Genomic DNA, 18155 nt, shown 5'->3' with positions numbered 1-18155 from the left:
TGGTGAACCAACGACATCATCAATTAAGATTGCAGTGGACATGGGACCATCAAGATTCAACCGTCGGATCATTGGAAACATGTCGACTCTTCGGGTGAATCACATGTTTGCTACGCTAGGTTGCCAGTCGTCTCCACAAATGCTGTTATCAAGGTGAACAGTGGCTCAAAATGTGCAGCGTGCTGCGGACACAGGCTGGAGGGAGTAGTGTTATGCTGTGGGAGACATTCTCCTGGGCTTGCCTAGGACCTGTGTGCACTGGCATGGGATCTGTGGTAGTAATCAAAGACACCTATCATGCTTGATGTCATCCCCAGCGGTGATGTCATCTTTATGATTGCCCATGTCTCAGAGCCAGAACCTTGCTACAGTGGTTTGAGGAGCATTATAGTGAACTCATGTTGATGACTCAGTGACCAAATTCACCTGATGTAAATCCTGTGGAACCCATCTGGGTTGCTATTGGGTGCCATCAGCACCACATATGTGGGTACGGGAATTATATGACCTGTGTAGACATATAATGCCACGTACCTCCACAAACCCACCAAGAAACTGTTGGATCCCTGATAGGCAGAGTCAGTGATATATATTGTTCCAAAGAAGGACAAACAAGCTATTAAGCAGGTGGTCATAATGTTTTGACTCATCAGTGTATGTAGTGTTCATTGCACACTGGAAATATTTGTGCAGTATGTCACAATATTTCAGTTCATAGTATGATATATCAAACTAAAGGACAGTAGTTGTTTGTATTATATTCATCACTACGTTTACAGCTAAGACAACATTAATTCTTAAATTGCTGGTTGTGCCAGTTCCAAGATTTAGGTGCATTTATGGAGGAAGATTCAAAAGTAACTGTACATACTTCCTGCATGTAATGTATGGATCAAAATGAGAGTAAAATGTTAAATAAGTGTTTGTCTGAAACTGCTGTATTTTTGAGTTATGATGCATAGTGTCATATGTTACATCATGGGCCATACAGGCTTTTGGCATGTTGTGTTCGCCTGCATATCGACCGATGTTACTTTGTCAGCAGTGGGAGGCAAGAGAGTATCTCAAAGTTGACTATCCTGATAAGTGGACAGGGTTGTATAGGACCAGTTGCTTGGCTCGCCAGATCTCTGTATATCAGTCCCTGAACCTCTACCTTTGAACCCGTCTCAAGCAGCTTGTGTATGATGTTTCTAGCACAACTACAACAGCAAATTTAAAATAGGTTTTCAAGTGTGCAAAACAGAGCCTGTAACATTCCGAAGTCGAGCCCGTCACTGTCTTAGCATACAAGGCATCATTTTTAACATGTCTTAAGGTAAACATATAGTACACAGTTGAGTTGAATTTTGAGTGCCTTTTTGTTGTTGCTTCCTGAAAGAATTAATTTTGCATTGTTTCTGTTGCACATGTGATCCCTACTATGTCGCGTAACTCTGAAATAAAGCAATTTCAGACAAAACTTTATTTGACATTTTACTCTTATTTTGATGCATGCATTACACCCATGAAGTGTGTACAGTTACTTTTGAATCATCCTGTAGCTAAGTTGCGTGTTCTACTTATTTTTTCACCCAACCAATATTTTCAGTTATTTTGTAGCTGTCAATATGGATGTTCTGCTAAGAAGTCCAAATACATTATGTACCTGGTATTGGGGTTATGAACAAGGGTAATCCTTCCTTCACCAATGTAACTTTTCGAAATATACATGGTGATCCATTGATCGTGACCGGGCCAAATATCTCACAAAATAAGCATCAAATGGAGAAACTACCAAGAACGAAACTTGTCTAGCTTGAAGGCGGAAACCAGATGGCGCTATGGTTGGCCCGCTAGATGGCGCTGCCATAGGACAAACGGATATCAGCTGCGTTGTTTTAAATGGGAACCCCCATTTTTTATTACATATTCGTGTAGCACGTAAAGAAATATGAATGTTTTAGTTGGACCACTTTTTTCGCTTTGTGATAGATGGTGCTGTAATAGTCACAAACGTATGGCTCACAATTTTAGACAAACAGTTGGTAACAGGTAGGTTTTTTAAACTAAAATACAGAATGTAGGTATGTTTGAACATTTTATTTCGGTTGTTCCAATGTGATACATGTACTTTTGTGAACTTATCATTTCTGAGAATGCATGCTGTTACAGTGTGATTACCTGTAAATACCACATTAACACAATAAATGCTCAATATGATGCCCGTCAACCTCAGTGCATTTGGCAATACATGTAACGACATTCCTCTCAACAGCGAGTAGTTCGCCTTCCGTAATGTTCGCACATGCATTAACGATACACTGACGCATGTTGTCAGGTGTTGTCGGTGGATCAGGATAGAAAATATCCTTCAACTTTCCCCACTGAAAGAAATCCGGGGACATCAGATCCGGTGAACTTGCGGGCCATGGTATGGTGCTTTGACAACCAATCCACCTATCATGAAATATGCTATTCAATACCGCTTCAACTGCACGCGAGCTATGTGCTGGACATCCATCATGTTGGAAGTACATCGCTATTCTGTCATGCAGTGAAACATCTTGTAGTAACATCTGTAGAACATTACGTAGGAAATCAGCATACATCGCACCATTTAGATTGCCTTCGATAAAATGGGGGCCAATTATCCTTCCTCCCATAATGCCGCTCCATACATTAACCCGCCAAGGTCGCTGATGTTCCACTTGTCACAGCCATCGTAGATTTTCCGTTGCCCAATAGTGCATATTATGCCGGTTTATGTTACCACTGTTGCTGAATGACGCTTCGTTGCGTGTGCCCAGTGGCAGAACTGTACACGACATTCAAAGTCATCGCCATCCAATTCCTGGTGCATAGAAATATGATATAGGTGCAATCAATGTTGATGTAGCATTCTCAACACCGATGGTTTTTAGATTCCCGATTCTCGCACAAGTTGTCTGCTACTGATGTGCGGATTAGCCGCGACAGCAGCTAAAACACCTACTTGGGCATCATCATTTGTTGCAGGTCGTGGTTCACGTTTTACATGTGGCTGAACACTTCCTGTTTCCTTAAATAATGCCTGTTTCCTTAAATAACGTAACTATCCGGCGAATGGTCCGGACACTTCGATGTTGTCATCCAGGATACCGAGCAGCATACATAGCACGCGCCCATTGGGCATTTTGATCACAATAGCCATACATCAACACGATATCTACCTTTTCCGCAATTGGTAAACAGTCCATTTTAACACGGGTAATGTATCATGAAGCAAATACTGTCTGCACTAGCAGAATGTTAAGTGATACCATACACTTATACGTTTGTGACTATTACAGCACCATCTATCTAAAGCGAAAAAAGTGGTCCAACTAAAACATTCATATTTCTTTACGTACTACATGAATATGTAATAAAAAATGGGGGTTCCTATTTTAAAAAACGCAATTCATATCCATTTGACCTATGGCAGCATCATGTAGTGGGCCAACCATAGCACCATCTGGTTTCCCCCTTCAAGCTAGACAAGTTTCGTTCTTTGTAGTTTTTTCGTTTGATGCTTACTTCGTGAGATACTTGGCCTGGTCGCTATCAATGGACCACCCTATGTATATATGTAGATTTTCCTCTAATACTTGTGGCCAATTTTTGTTATATAAGAACAGTTTTTGTATTAATTTGCTTGGTGCCACTCACAATTCTGTTTCACAGGACAGAAAAAGATACAGCTGCCAAAATTTACATCCCTAATTTGTACGTAATGAGTGTGAAATTCTTGACATGGGCTGAATGTTATTTTATTGCATATATGACCAGCTTACCTTTTCCATGACAGCTTGTCATAACTTACATACCACACAGTTTGTTCCATTGAATTCCCACTTCACGTCATTTTGTTCATATGGTACGCTTGCTTTATAGTGAATGACATGTGTTTTTCCTACCATTACAGTTAAATTCTCTTTCTCAAAATGGTAAGGAAAGTGCTAGCAGAATGTAAATACCACTCACTAAATAGTGGAAGCATTGAGACCTCAACAGGCACATAAAAGGAATGAAGACTTTACTAGCTTCAAATGAATCCTTAAATGAGCTACAATAAACATGTGAGCTCCCCCCCCCCCCCCCCCCCCCCCCACACACACACACACACACACACACACACACACAAGTTGAGTAAAAGGATTCGTCTGAAAGCTAGCAAGTTTTCATTCCTTTTTATCTGCTGGTTGACGACTCATCACCTCCACTATCAGTGAATGTTCTCCTTTACTATTAAATTATTTGTTTTCTCAAAATAATTTTATTTTAAACAGGTTTGTACCTTTCGAGTTAGATTTACTGTTTTGTTTATCTGGAAGCCGGCAGATATAGTATCGACATACTAAGTAGTGTGAGAGTTACTGCTTAGAGCAGTGGTTCTCAACTTTTCTTTATCTCAGCACTCCGTTGATGTCATGGAATGGTGGCCGGTGCTGAACCATCCTCCTGGGCTACCCCCTCTTCCTGCACCCCTCCCCCCTCTTCCTGCACGCCTCCTCTCCCCCCCCCCCCCCCTCTTCCTCATGTCCGCCATCACCACCTCAAGTCTTCTTAATTGAAACACAGTGAAGAGTCATAGGAAATGTACTTTTATCTGTACATTTGTGTATCTTTAAAGTGTTTTTTGAATTGAAGTAGAAATGAAATACAATTGTAAATAATGAAATACAATTGTAAATAATGAAATTTTCACTCTGCAGTGGAGTGTGCATGATATGAAATGTCCTGGCAGATTTAAAATGTGTGCCAGACTTAGTCTCAAACTCAGGACCTTTGCCTTTCACAGGCTAGGTAGGAGATGAGGTACTGGCAGAAGTAAAATTGTGAAGATGGGTTGTAAGTCATGATTGGGTTGCTCTGTCGATAGAGTACTTGCCTGCAATAGGAAAAGGGCCCAAACACGAGTCACACTCCGGCACACAATTTTAATCTCCCAGGAAGTTTTAACTGCACTTAGCTGCAATTATTATACTTTTAAAGCATTACTGTATTCCATGAATTAGTTCACTTCGTATACAAACCTTTGTGGTAATGGGTACACGTTACTTCGTGGAAGACACGATGAGGTGTCTCCATCTCCATTGGTGATGCCTCCAGCAGTGGCTACTGCTACCCATACCGGTCACAAAGAGACCATGCAGTCTACATGTTGCCCCCAGACAGTGTTTCACTCTGTGTATTTTCTCACTGTGTAATAGTCACACATTCCTATATACTAAGCACAGTGAGACATTCAGTTTCTCATTTAAGGTTTTAGGTTTAGGAATAACAGATATTAAGTGGACGTCCATGATATTGACCAACCGTGGATGCAGTTGCATAAGTTGTACATGCATATATATTTGTTGAAGGAATATTCCTTTCTTCGAAGAAATCTTTCAGTTTATAGTACATAGCAGAACTTTACATGTCATTAGTAAAATTTTTAGCAAGAATTAGTTTCTTCATCACCTCAACATTTTGAGTAATGTAAGAGGATGTTCTGAAAAGTAATTCCTCCGAATTTTTTATTCTGTTCTCGGTATTGGTTGAGGTATTACATGTCACACATGTTACTTGGTTGACTTTCCTGCTTTGCTGATGCAAGTTGCAACCCTCTGCCTGTAGAGGGCTCAAAATTGTAGCATGTAAAATGATGGTGTGTAATATAACTGTGACTGTGCCTGAGAAACAGTGTGCTGTAATCAAGTTTCACGAATCTGAAGAGTTCATCCACACATGGAGCATCCTCTCCCACAGCATGGAAAAGCCAGACCACTCACAAACGCTGTGGCACATGCAGAAATCTGATGCCTTGGGTTCATCATAATGTTAAGGTGGTTAAATTTAACTGGACTGGACTTGTCAAAGACCTGCTTTCCTCCTCCTGATCACTGCAATGGGAACACTTGTCTGCTACCAATGTCTCCAACCAAAGATCACCTAGCCCCAACATTTAACCCTGCCTCTCCCAGTTCATACCCTCATCCAATCATGATTCTCTTTCCGCCCCCCCCCCCCCCCTTCCAGCCACGTCCCCCACCATCCCACCTAACCACATCTTGGTCACTTCCAGGAATTCCTTACCTCCAGCTTGGCCTCACCATCCTTCTCACATTCCTCAGAATACCCAAACACAGTATCAAGCCAGATCCTGAACTAATCCTTCTACCTGCAAACAAAGGCTCCACCAGTGTCATTTTTAATCACAGTGATTACCTGGGGGAAGGCCTCCATGAATTGTCTGACTTCTTCATGTATAAACTCTGCCAGAATGATCCCGTCCCAGGATTCTAACACAACCTCTAAATCCCTGCTTAAAGCCTCAGGCCCTTCCTAGAACCTCTCCCTTGAATCCACTTCTGTCCTCATCTGCCAGCCGGAGTGGCTGAGCAGTTCTAGGCGCTACAGTCTGGAGCTGCGCGACCGCTACGCTCGCAGGTTCGAATCCTGTCTCGGACATGGATGTGTGTGATGTCCTTAGGATAGTTAGGTTTAAGTAGTTCTAAGTTCTAGGGGACTGATGACATCAGAAGTTAGTCCCATAGCACTCAGAGCCATTTCAACCATTTTTTGTCCTCATCCCCATGACACGCCACACACCCACATGCTTCCCAAAATCTACAAACCAAGCAATCCTGGATGCCCCATTGTAGCTGGTTATTGTGCTCCCAATGAAAGAATTTCGGACCTCATTGACCAACACTTCCAACCTATTACCCGAACTCTAGCCTCCCACATCAAAACTGCTAACCACAGCCTTCATCGACCCTCCATGATCCCCAACTCTTTACCCCTTGATCCTTACTGGTCACTGTTGACGAAACTTCCCTGTATGCTAATGTCCCTCATGCCCATGGTCTTGAACAATACGTCTCCCAATGTCCTTCAGACTCCAGAACCTACCTCATTCCTCAAACATCTTACTGACTATGTCCTAAGCAACAAATACTTCTCCTATGAAGGGAAGTTAAACAAACAAAACCATGGCACATCTATGGCCACCTACATGGCATCCACATACGCCAACATATTTAGGGAATGCCTAGAGGAAACCTTCCTAGCCTTCCAAACCCCAAGTCCATTGTCTAATTCAGGTTCACGGATGATATCCTTATGATCTGGAATCAGTGCCAGAACACCCTGCCCTCATTTCTTTAAAACCTTCTCTCCCATCCACCTGGTTCTCCTCAACCCAATGTGCCACCTTACTGGATGTTTACCTCTTCTTCTCTTATGGCACGATTCACAATTTTGTCCACATTAAACCCACCAACCACCAACAGTACCTGCATTTTAATAGCTGCCAATTCTTCTGCACCAAAAAATCTCTCCAATGGAACCTAACCATTTGGGGATAACGTATTTGTAGTGATGGCTTCCTCTGCCCATTATGCTGAAGGTCTCACAAAAGCCTTCACACACGGGCACTATCCCCTAGAACTAGTCCACACACACATTTCCCATGTCATATCCCCTCCCATCCCCAACCATCCCACCATTCCCAAGAACCAATTACAAAGGAGTGCCCCCTTTATGAACCAGTACCATCCCGGACTGGAACAACTGAACCATGTCTTTTATCAGGACTTTGATTATCTATAATAGGGACATCTTACCCAAGATCTTTCCCTCCCCTCTTAAAGTGATGTTCCATCACGCAACCTCTACAACATCCAAGTCCATCCCTATGTAACTCCCAATCTCAATCCCTTGCTCCAGGGATCATATATCTGGGTCAATCCATACCAAGTGGTCCAAGTAAAAAATAATTGGTTGCTTGACCATCCCAGAAAAATTTTATATTTGCTGGGTGAATTCCCCAGTGTTTAGTAGTCACAAAAATATTCTTTTTTTTTTTAATTATTGTTTATTATTTTGAAATGGTGGCAATATTTGTTCCAGACAATATGCCTTTTTTCATATTTGCATTTACATTTTTTACAGTTATTCAGTAGTGAATTGTCCTAAGCCTTTCAGATAAAATGCATTTAGTTCAACACACTCTGGGCTACAAATTAACATCATTATCAGCTGAATGTATTCTTTAATGTATTTTCAGTAGTTCAAAGTTATCAGCCACAAATTAAAAAAAAAAACTCAGTTTTTGAACTGTAGTTTTCCAAAGAAAGGTTAATTTCTCAGTTTTAATATTTTTTCTGCTATTACACTGTATAGTATAGTTACTTTTTATTTTACACTTAAAAAATACACTATTTAAAAAAAATGGATTTTTAAAAAATTTGTCCATTTTGTGGCCTGCAAAATCTTTGTTGGGGGACCAGATAAAAATCTGAAAATTTCACAGGTGATAGACCTTTATGATATCAAACTACAGTATAAATTTCAACTTTGAGATTCAATTGGAAGTTATAAAAAAAAATTACAACCATGAGTAAAAAATACGTTTTCTAACATCTGCGATAGGCTTATGGAATAAAATATATCAGTTACAGTATATAATTTAGTCATATCTATGATCACTTACTGTTTTTATTGAAAATAAGCCTACTAATTACATTATATTATTCTCTTGTTATTTGTTTTTAGTACACTGCTCATTGAACATTTGAGAAGTTTGTTCACTCAGTTTGGGTGTTAGATTATAAGTTCGCCCAGTCACAGTTGTAAATTCCATGAGAGACAGCTTCCTTAGTACATTTTTAAGTGGCATCAAAACTTGTTCCTTCTCAATTTTTTACAAGATGTCCTTGGTCCTGGAGAGCGATAAAATACAACATGTACATCTTGGTGTTGGCAGTTAATATTATCAACTTCGCCAATCCACCACTGTTCATCATAAACACAAGCCACTACGTCTTTGTTTTGAAGAACCAGTTGAACAAGTTTTCCACACAGATGAAGTTCACTATCAGGCAAAATTGAGGTGATCTTACACTTCAGTAAGTTGTGTTAATGGGGTACAAAACAATGAAAAAAACGAGTACCTTTAATTTTCTGACAAGTGTTGTACCTTCCCTTCAAGACACTGTCATAGACTTCTTGTATTTCCTCAAATTGTACAAAAACATAGGTAATTGCTTTGATATGTTTTTTACATAGTTCAAACATCGGCCCGCTGCAGACTTGCTTTTGTGACAGCTCGCTTTGTTGTACCCCCGACACCATCACAAGCATTATTCCCAGGGCATGAAATGAAAAAGTGCCATTCTACATTAAAACCCAAACTCTTCTTTACAGAAGGAGATGTTAATAATTTTTTGTTTTGTTTTTATATTGACTTGCTGCCCCATCTGAAAAGTAACTCAGTTTTTTTATGGAAGGGTGGTGCTGTTTAATGTAGTTTGTTAATTTAATTGAAAAATGTGCACTGCTGTAGTGTTGTGTTCAAGGTAGTCACTTATGATACAAAAGCTGTGGCTCATTAGTTTATCTTCATCTTCATAATAGAATACAAATGTATGAACTGGGCCTGTTTGTTTACCCAGTGGTGCCCTTGTACTTAATCTTGAACAACAAAGGAATAATTTTCCAAAAAGTCAGCAAAAACTAAGCATTCATCAGCTGCCAAGGTTTGCTTTTTGCCTTTCAAAAGTTTACTTTGAGCTTTTGCAATAAAATGAGGCATTTTCAGATTTTCATTTCAGTTCTGTCCCGTGTCACCAATTGTTTGTATTTTATAGTTTCAGGCATCAAATCGTCTTCTTTGGATTCTTCAAACATGTCAAGTAAGGCTTGTTTGCCTAGACAATCTTCACATTTTCCCTTGATCATATAATTGTAACTGTCAATATTGCATACCATAACTTCCAAAAGGTCGTTATAGTCAGCTCTAAGATAGGCCCCATCTGTCACCAACTTAACGTTCTGATGATACAAACAAACACAAACAAACATTATGGTTGCCAGATGCCCTTGCAACAATACACCATCTTGGTCTCAACTCGCAAAACTTTGATCTTCCAATTTTAATGTCAGGATTTTCTTCTTTAAATTCAATGAATAGTTCATTTAAATTTCACAATATTAACCTTTTTTGTCTTTTACTCTTCGAACCATTTTCTTTCACAGAAACACAGTCTTTTTTGCCAGACATCAAACGGCTGTTCTTGTCATCATCATAATACTTAATAACTTTATTGATTGTGTTTTCATCTACCAAATTAAATGCACTTTTCTTTTGTAATGCTGGTATAATTCCCTGTTCTTTTACTAATTGCCTTGTTAGCGTAACAAGACGAGCTGACACATGAAATTCATCATTAACTTTTGCTCGACTCCCAGAATTTGGCAGTAAACTGACAATCTTAATATTGTCCTCTTTGTTTGCATTTAGTTCTTAGTTTTTCCATCACATCATCATATTCAGTTGGTGGTGAAGTTTTAGAACTTCCATCTGTTTTAGTACATATTGTATTTTGAAATGAAACTTCCAAATTCTTTTTGACTGTAGCTGCCAATTTCTCAGTTTTTGTATTCAAGGCACTTGGTCTTTTGTCTTGACTTAGTTTTCTAATTTTACTAGTAGGTGATATACCCAGGATTTCACAAGCTGTATCTACTTTTTTAATGGTTGCTGATAAGTAACAAAATTCTGTATCTGAGGTTTCACAATCCTTTCTCTTGTGAATTACAAATATCTTAGACTAACATGTTGGACACAATAATTTTCCTGGTATGAGATTGACAAAAGGGCTTTTATTTTTAGAATAATGATCAAATGTTATTTCTCGCAGACCTCTTGTTATAAGTTTCTTATGTTTCTCAAAAGGGTCCATGCAAGACTGACCAAAAAGGTGATGAAATTTTTTAAGTATTTCATTTCATGGTACTTGCATGTTGATTTGACCTCTGGGCTGACTTGTAAGTAAAACAACACTTTTCTTCTTCACTGTAATCTTTGGTTAAAGTAATGTCTTTAGGATACACTCCATACACACTTTTAGGACATGGTTCATTAATAATAACACCAACAGAACACTGAAACACCATTTTTCAACTGCACACTTCAAGAACTTCTAGCTAAATAAGAGTGAGTAGACAATTGTTGGTGTAAGGGGGAAACAACACTCATACTTGTATAGGCTTGCAGATGCAATTGTTAGCCTGCTGAAGTAGTTACCACAGCATTGTTTTGACAAATAATCATTAGCTAGTGTAATGTGGTGTGTTACATTATGCAATTGGTATACTTTATTTGATTAGCCTACCAAATATCACAGATGTTAAAAAACTTATTTTTGACTCGTGTTTGTAATCTTTTTTCGATAACTTCCAATTGAATCTCAAAGTTGTAAAGGTCTATTAACTGTGAAATTTTCAAATTTTTATCTGGTCCCCCAACAAAGATATTGGAGGCCACAAAATGGAAAAATTAAAAAAAATTCATTTTTTAAAATAGTGTATTTTTTTGGCGTAAGCTGCTCACCATTGATACTCTATAAAAAGTAACCATACTATACAGTGTAATAGCAGAAAAAATATTAAAGCTGAGAAATTAATCTTTCTTTGGAAAATTACAGTTCAAAAATTGAGTTTTTTTTTTAAATTTGTGGTTGATAACTTTGAACTATTAAAAATATATTAAAGAATATATTCAGCTAAGTGATGATGATGATGATAATTTGTAGCCCAGTGTGTGGTGAACTAAATGTACACTCCTGGAAATTGAAATAAGAACACCGTGAATTCATTGTCCCAGGAAGGGGAAACTTTATTGACACATTCCTGGGGTCAGATACATCACATGATCACACTGACAGAACCACAGGCACATAGACACAGGCAACAGAGCATGCACAATGTCGGCACTAGTACAGTGTATATCCACCTTTCGCAGCAATGCAGGCTGCTATTCTCCCATGGAGACGATCGTAGAGATGCTGGATGTAGTCCTGTGGAACGGCTTGCCATGCCATTTCCACCTGGCGCCTCAGTTGGACCAGCGTTCGTGCTGGATGTGCAGACGGTGTGAGACGATGCTTCATCCAGTCCCAAACATGCTCAATGGGGGACAGATCCGGAGATCTTGCTGGCCATGGTAGTTGACTTACACCTTCTGGAGCACATTGGGTGGCACGGGATACATGCGGACGTGCATTGTCCTGTTGGAACAGCAAGTTCCCTTGCCGGTCTAGGAATGGTAGAACGATGGGTTCGATGATGGTTTGGATGTACCGTGCACTATTCAGTGTCCCCTCGACGATCACCAGTGGTGTACGGCCAGTGTAGGAGATCGCTCCCCACACCATGATGCCGGGTGTTGGCCCTGTGTGCCTCGGTCGTATGCAGTCCTGATTGTGGCGCTCACCTGCACGGCGCCAAACACGCACACGACCATAATTGGCACCAAGGCAGAAGCGACTCTCATCGCTGAAGACGACACGTCTCCATTCGTCCCTCCATTCACGCCTGTCGCGACACCACTGGAGGCGGGCTGCACGATGTTGGGGCGTGAGCGGAAGACGGCCTAACGGTGTGCGGGACCGTAGCCCAGCTTCATGGAGACGGTTGCGAATGGTCCTCGCCAATACCCCAGGAGCAACAGTGTCCCTAATTTGCTGGGAAGTGGCGGTGCGGTCCCCTACGGCACTGCGTAGGATCCTACGGTCTTGGCGTGCATCCGTGCATCGCTGCGGTCCGGTCCCAGGTCGACGGGCACGTGCACCTTCCGCCGACCACTGGCGACAACATCGATGTACTGTGGAGACCTCACGCCCCACGTGTTGAGCAATTCGGCGGTACGTCCACCCGGCCTCCCGCATGCCCACTATACGCCCTCGCTCAAAGTCCGTCAACTGCACATACGGTTCACGTCCACGCTGTCGCGGCATGCTACCAGTGTTAAAGACTGCGATGGAGCTCCGTATGCCACGGCAAACTGGCTGACACTGACGGCGGCGGTGCTCATATGCTGCGCAGCTAGCGCCATTCGACGGCCAACACCGCGGTTCCTGGTGTGTCCGCTGTGCCGTGCGTGTGATCATTGCTTGTACAGCCCTCTCGCAGTGTCCGGAGCAAGTATGGTGGGTCTGACACACCGGTGTCAAAGTGTTCTTTTTTCCATTTCCAGGAGTGTAGTGTATTTTATCTGAAAGGCTTAGGATAATCCACTACTGAATACTTGTAAAAAATGTAGATGCTTGCAAATACGAAAAAATGCATGCGGCCTGGAACAAATATGGCCACCATTTCAAAATAATAAACAATAATTTTAAAAAAATATTTTTGTGGCTACGAAACATTGGGGGATTCACCCAGCAAATATAAAAATTTTCTGATATGGTCAAGCAAACAGTGCTGGACCACTTGGTATGGATTAACCCAGGTCCAAGACCTACCCAATTTATACACCTAGCACTGCATATTTCGAGTTCTGTCGCAGGCTTATCCTACAACTTCAGAGGCCAGGCAGATGCCTGATGAGCAACAGAACCAATCATCCATGAATTCAGTTAGTGAGCACATTGTTTGAAACTATCTTTAAGCTGAAAATCAAAAACTAATCGCGACGTATTCCAGGAAACATTTTATTTTCTGATTACTACTTTTAGCTACACCATCTTCAGACCAGAATATTATTGAGGTGGTGGTGCAGGCAGCATTAAAATAGAATACTGTGTGCTTGGCACTCTTCAGCTGTGTAAACAAAATGATCTTGTCTGAAGATGGTATAGCTGAAACTACCAACCAGAAAATAAAGAAACCATTTAACTGTGTCAGTATTGGTGTTTCATTATCAGTTGCTGTGATTCCGAAGGTGTTCCATGAAAAATTACATGTTATTGAAAGTAAGGGATGTTTTAGAAATTTCAGCTGAAAGACCAGTTAGTGCATGGCTTGAATGCCTTCAGCGGACAGATTTTTCTTTATTTGTCTTATATTGTTCAGGTGGCATTTTTTATGCAATGCTTGACTTATCCTTAGTAGAAATATATTGCTGTTTCCAAATTAAAACAAAACTTGTATTATCATATCCGTTACACCTTCCTAAGGTGTTCAAATGTTTTCACTTTTTTCCAACTTTTTATAGGATTGTTAATGAAGGCAAAAGGTTACTCTCCTCGTATTGAGAAACTGTGCTCCGAGTTTGATTCTCAACTGGAGGGACTATTGAAGGATCTGAACCATTACATAGAGGATCGTGACAGTACAAGCATTTCAAAGAGTTTTGCTGAATCTTCTGAAGAGCATTCTGATAGAAAAAAACTGCAAGAGCATCTTCAGAAATGTAGTCTGGATAACATGAAGCAGTAAGTTCCTGTTATCACTCTAAACTTTTTGCAAGAATTTAAGTTCCTTTTGACATAAAGAATTTTTGTTTACTCTGTCTTCTTGACAAAAGAACACATTAATGGATCAAGAAAAACCATATACACACACATTAGTTACAGTGTTCTTCTGGAAGAAAACAAATGTTTTCAACTCACAGTGGCGAGTGCTGTGCATTGAAAAGTTACTAAGATTGTTGTCAAATGTGAGCAGCCTTACTTATATCAGTTTAAATCATTTCTCTGCGTGCTTGTACAGGTGATGTGTTTTCATTTATGAGGATGAGGTAGAAAGTTGTTGTTATGGTTTTGAATTGATGAAATATTGTGGCATGTTGGTACAGAGTGCAGAATAGTGTTGGTCAAATGTAGTCTTGCTCTGTGTAGTAGTTTCATTTATACTGTTTTTTCAAGTAGTTCAATGCAGTTTGTTCATATGGATAAAGTAGAATACCATGCTGATACTATATTTTTTGTTCTGGATTCTTATAAACAAGTTAAATTCATCCAAAGTGGATGAAGCTTTATTAGATGTGTGTTGTTCGATTTACTACAATTAAGAATGAATGCTTGAATATAAATGTACATATGTTGAAAAAGACCTACATTAAGGACACACTTAAACTGCACGCTCTTCAAAACTTAAGGATGTGGTATATAAAATAACGTAACATATTAACAAACTTGGTGGAAATGAGTGAAAGAGCAGGAGCATGTTGCTAGAGGTCTCCCAGTCATGCACAGAACACTGGGCATCATGTGGTGTGAGATCAACATGACTATACAGCCAAATGGGGGTGGCTTCACAATATGAGGCTGTGAAGGAAGGAGAACAGACAGCAAGCAGTTACACTACACTGTGGTGATGTACTTCATTACAACATGGCTCGGAGGCAACATTTGGACAATTACTCTGGGAAGAATCGTCAGTAAACTGGAAGGAGGAGGTAGTGTGACAATTGTAGCCTGGAAGTTTGGTATTGCTCACAGCATTGTTTCAGGTATGTGGGGAGCATTCCAAACCACAGGCACTGCTGGCCAAGGTAGAGGATGTGATCGACCATGATCAACAACACAACAGGTGACTGATACATTGTGCAACAGGCAAGAAAGTATTCACGACAAACATCAGGTGCAATTGCAACCACATTTAACAGGCCTGCAAAGCATGCATTCTCAGCCCCATTGTCGCATGTCAAATGCATGAGGGTGGTCTCTTTGCCTGAAAACCAGTTTTTGTTTTCCGTTGAGATCCACACAACAGTGACACTGTTTGCTATGTTGCCAAGAGTGTAGAGACTGGACCAAGAAGGAGTGGGGTCGCATGCTCTTCTCAAATGGGAGCAGATTCAGTTTAAGCAGCAATTTCGGACATACCCTCATATGCCAAGAGGTGGGAACTCACAATGCAACTGGGAACATTATTGAACATGATTGTTTGTGTGCTCCAGGTGTTATGGTGTGGAGAGGTGTAATGATGCACAACTGTACTGACCTCCAAATCTTTGAACAAGCTACACTCACAGGTCTGCGTTATTGTGACACTGTATTCCTTGCTCATGTGCATCTTTTTGGGTATGCATTCGGTCCTGATTTCATTTTTATATACAACAATGTATGACTACATTGAACAGCACACAGGTGGAGGAGCTTGTGCGATGAGAAGACATTCAGCAAGTGGACTGGGCTGCCCTTACCCCACTTTGAATCCCATCGAGCGTTTTTGGGGTGTATTGTGGTGACATATTGCAGCACATCCACATAACATCATCCAGCTGCTCTGGTGGAGGAATGGAATGCGCTACAACAACAACAACAACAACTACTACTACTACTACTACTACTCCTGCTGCTACTGCTCCTGCTGCTGCTTTTACTGACTTTGTAGTGTGGTGAGCACCACAGTTGAGAGTGAGGACCGTGCTGTCTGAGCCCATGAGTAACTGTTTTTCTTCTCCTTCCACACAAATATCTGCTCCAGTCACATGAGCCACCCTACATTTCTACTTCAGTGATGCTGCCCATCTTTGGCACAGTGGCCAGCATCAGAGCACATTGCAGAGCTTGCATTGTGATCCATGGTGATTAGGTACCCTATTAAGATCCATGTCCTGCCGTTTGTAAGCCCAGGGGATCATTACAGATCACTGTGGTTTTCGTGTAATTATTGTCTTTGAATAAAAGTGTGGTTTCTTTTTATTCACTGCATATTTCTTTCAGTTGCCTCCTGTATTATAATGTAGCAGTTCTTTCTATGTATAGCCCAAGTTTCTTCGATCTATATTACTTGGCAGTAAGACATCATGCAAGAGTTACTTTTGTCCCTAAGTTTTGCACATCAGTGAATAATCACAGATGTAAAAATAACTGGATGGTTCACAATACGGTATTGAATGATTGGTGATTAATGATATATGAAATAGCTTCACAATAGCCATATGTATAATAAAAAAAAAGAAAAAAACTATTTGTTGATAAATTGGCACCATTTTATGAAGAATTGTAACTGATTTTGTGTGTCGAATTGTTACTAAGAACCAGTTGTAGATCCCCTTCAGCATTTCAGAAAAGAAACAACAGTCAAAGAAGTGGGTGGAAGTTAATGGCCCTGAGCCGAAAAATCCAAAGTCAGTCGTCTTCCAAAAGTTTCTGGGAAATAAAGTTGACCTTCTTATTGGCTACTTTGCTGAGAATAAAACAACACATAGTGAGTATTCTTCTGAGCTAATTGAATATAAAAAAACTGCCTGGGTTGCAAAAGAAAAGGAAGTCACCTTTAATCAGGACTGTGCACTTAGGCGTGAAGGTGTTTTGCCAATTAGAAAACTCAGAAGTTTCAATTACAAATTGTTGTGACATTCAAACTGAGGTGCTGTACATTCACTTTGTGTTATGGGGTAGCAATGACAATTTGTTTCGTAGGCGCTTTTGTTCTCTGTGCTGTATAAAACAGCCACTGTTCACAGAAAGAACCAATTTTTGGTGAGATTTGGCAAACAGCATTCTCACGTGAAGGTGATGGGCTGCTAATATATTGTGTCATGATGTCTGCATAGTGTGGATCTAGACTTGACAAGAATGTAATGAATTAATGTGATGAGATATTTACCTAGTCACATGGAGTGTTTTAACCTTACCAAGTCACATTAGGCTATAAATTCACAAATTTCCATCCCCTCACTGCATTTAGACTGGATAATATGAAAATTTGTAATACATATTGAGTGTCACATTTGTTCTCTTACATGAATTCACCCATGGTCATACTTACTGATGAAAGCTTCAGTAGCTGACTTACAGGGAGAGGTCCCCAGCAGTGAAATCAACTATTTGAAACAATCTGTATGGTGATGTAGGTCATGGTCCAAGGAATCACACCCTGCAGCCATCCACCCCTTTGGACCCTTGTTTGCAAGTAAATGCTGAAAAAAATTTCAGAATTTTGTGTGATGCTCTGTAGCTTTAACAATAGTAGCAATTTACACAATGATTGCTTCAGGTAATGGTTAATGTATGATCTCACATGCAAAAAGGTTGTTGGTTCAAATCTCATCAGTTACATTGAACTTTTTTAATTTTTAAATTGTTATTTCAATAACTTTGATCACTATTGTCATCCAGTTAACTGGTTTACATGTAATTTTTTTTTTTTTTTTTGTATTCCTGTGTAATGTCATTTTAATCAATGTTTTAAATTCTTCAGTTGCTCTTATTTTATCTTCCTATCATTCTTTTACTACTTGGAATCTTTGTGAATGTGAATTTAATTATTTTTATTTAACTATCATAGTGTTTAGACATTGGAAAATGCCTATCTGTCAGTTAAAAAACAAAAGACAAAATCTATTTATATTGACTGTGCAGTGGCGGGAAGAACGTATTTTTTTGTTACAAGATGTACATCTCTTTGGATGACAATTGTCATACAAA

At 40.0% G+C, this 18155-nt stretch overlaps 1 protein-coding gene across 3 annotated transcripts in view; it reads left to right on the top strand.

Annotated features, from left to right (window-relative positions):
• The window catches only part of LOC126094496 (conserved oligomeric Golgi complex subunit 1), a 135392-nt gene that overhangs the window by 58743 nt on the left and 58494 nt on the right, over positions 1-18155 (top strand). For all 3 annotated transcript variants that reach the window (XM_049908904.1, XM_049908905.1, XM_049908906.1), the window contains exon 9: positions 13988-14207. In XM_049908904.1, the coding sequence (XP_049764861.1) occupies positions 13988-14207 (220 nt within the window). The remainder of the gene's footprint in view (positions 1-13987; positions 14208-18155) is intronic.

The sequence above is a fragment of the Schistocerca cancellata genome, chromosome 8, assembly GCF_023864275.1.
Source record: "Schistocerca cancellata isolate TAMUIC-IGC-003103 chromosome 8, iqSchCanc2.1, whole genome shotgun sequence".
In the NCBI taxonomy this organism is placed as follows: domain Eukaryota; kingdom Metazoa; phylum Arthropoda; class Insecta; order Orthoptera; family Acrididae; genus Schistocerca; species Schistocerca cancellata.
The sequence above is the reverse complement of the archived record's forward strand: the minus strand, read 5'-3'. Positions and strand labels throughout refer to the sequence as shown.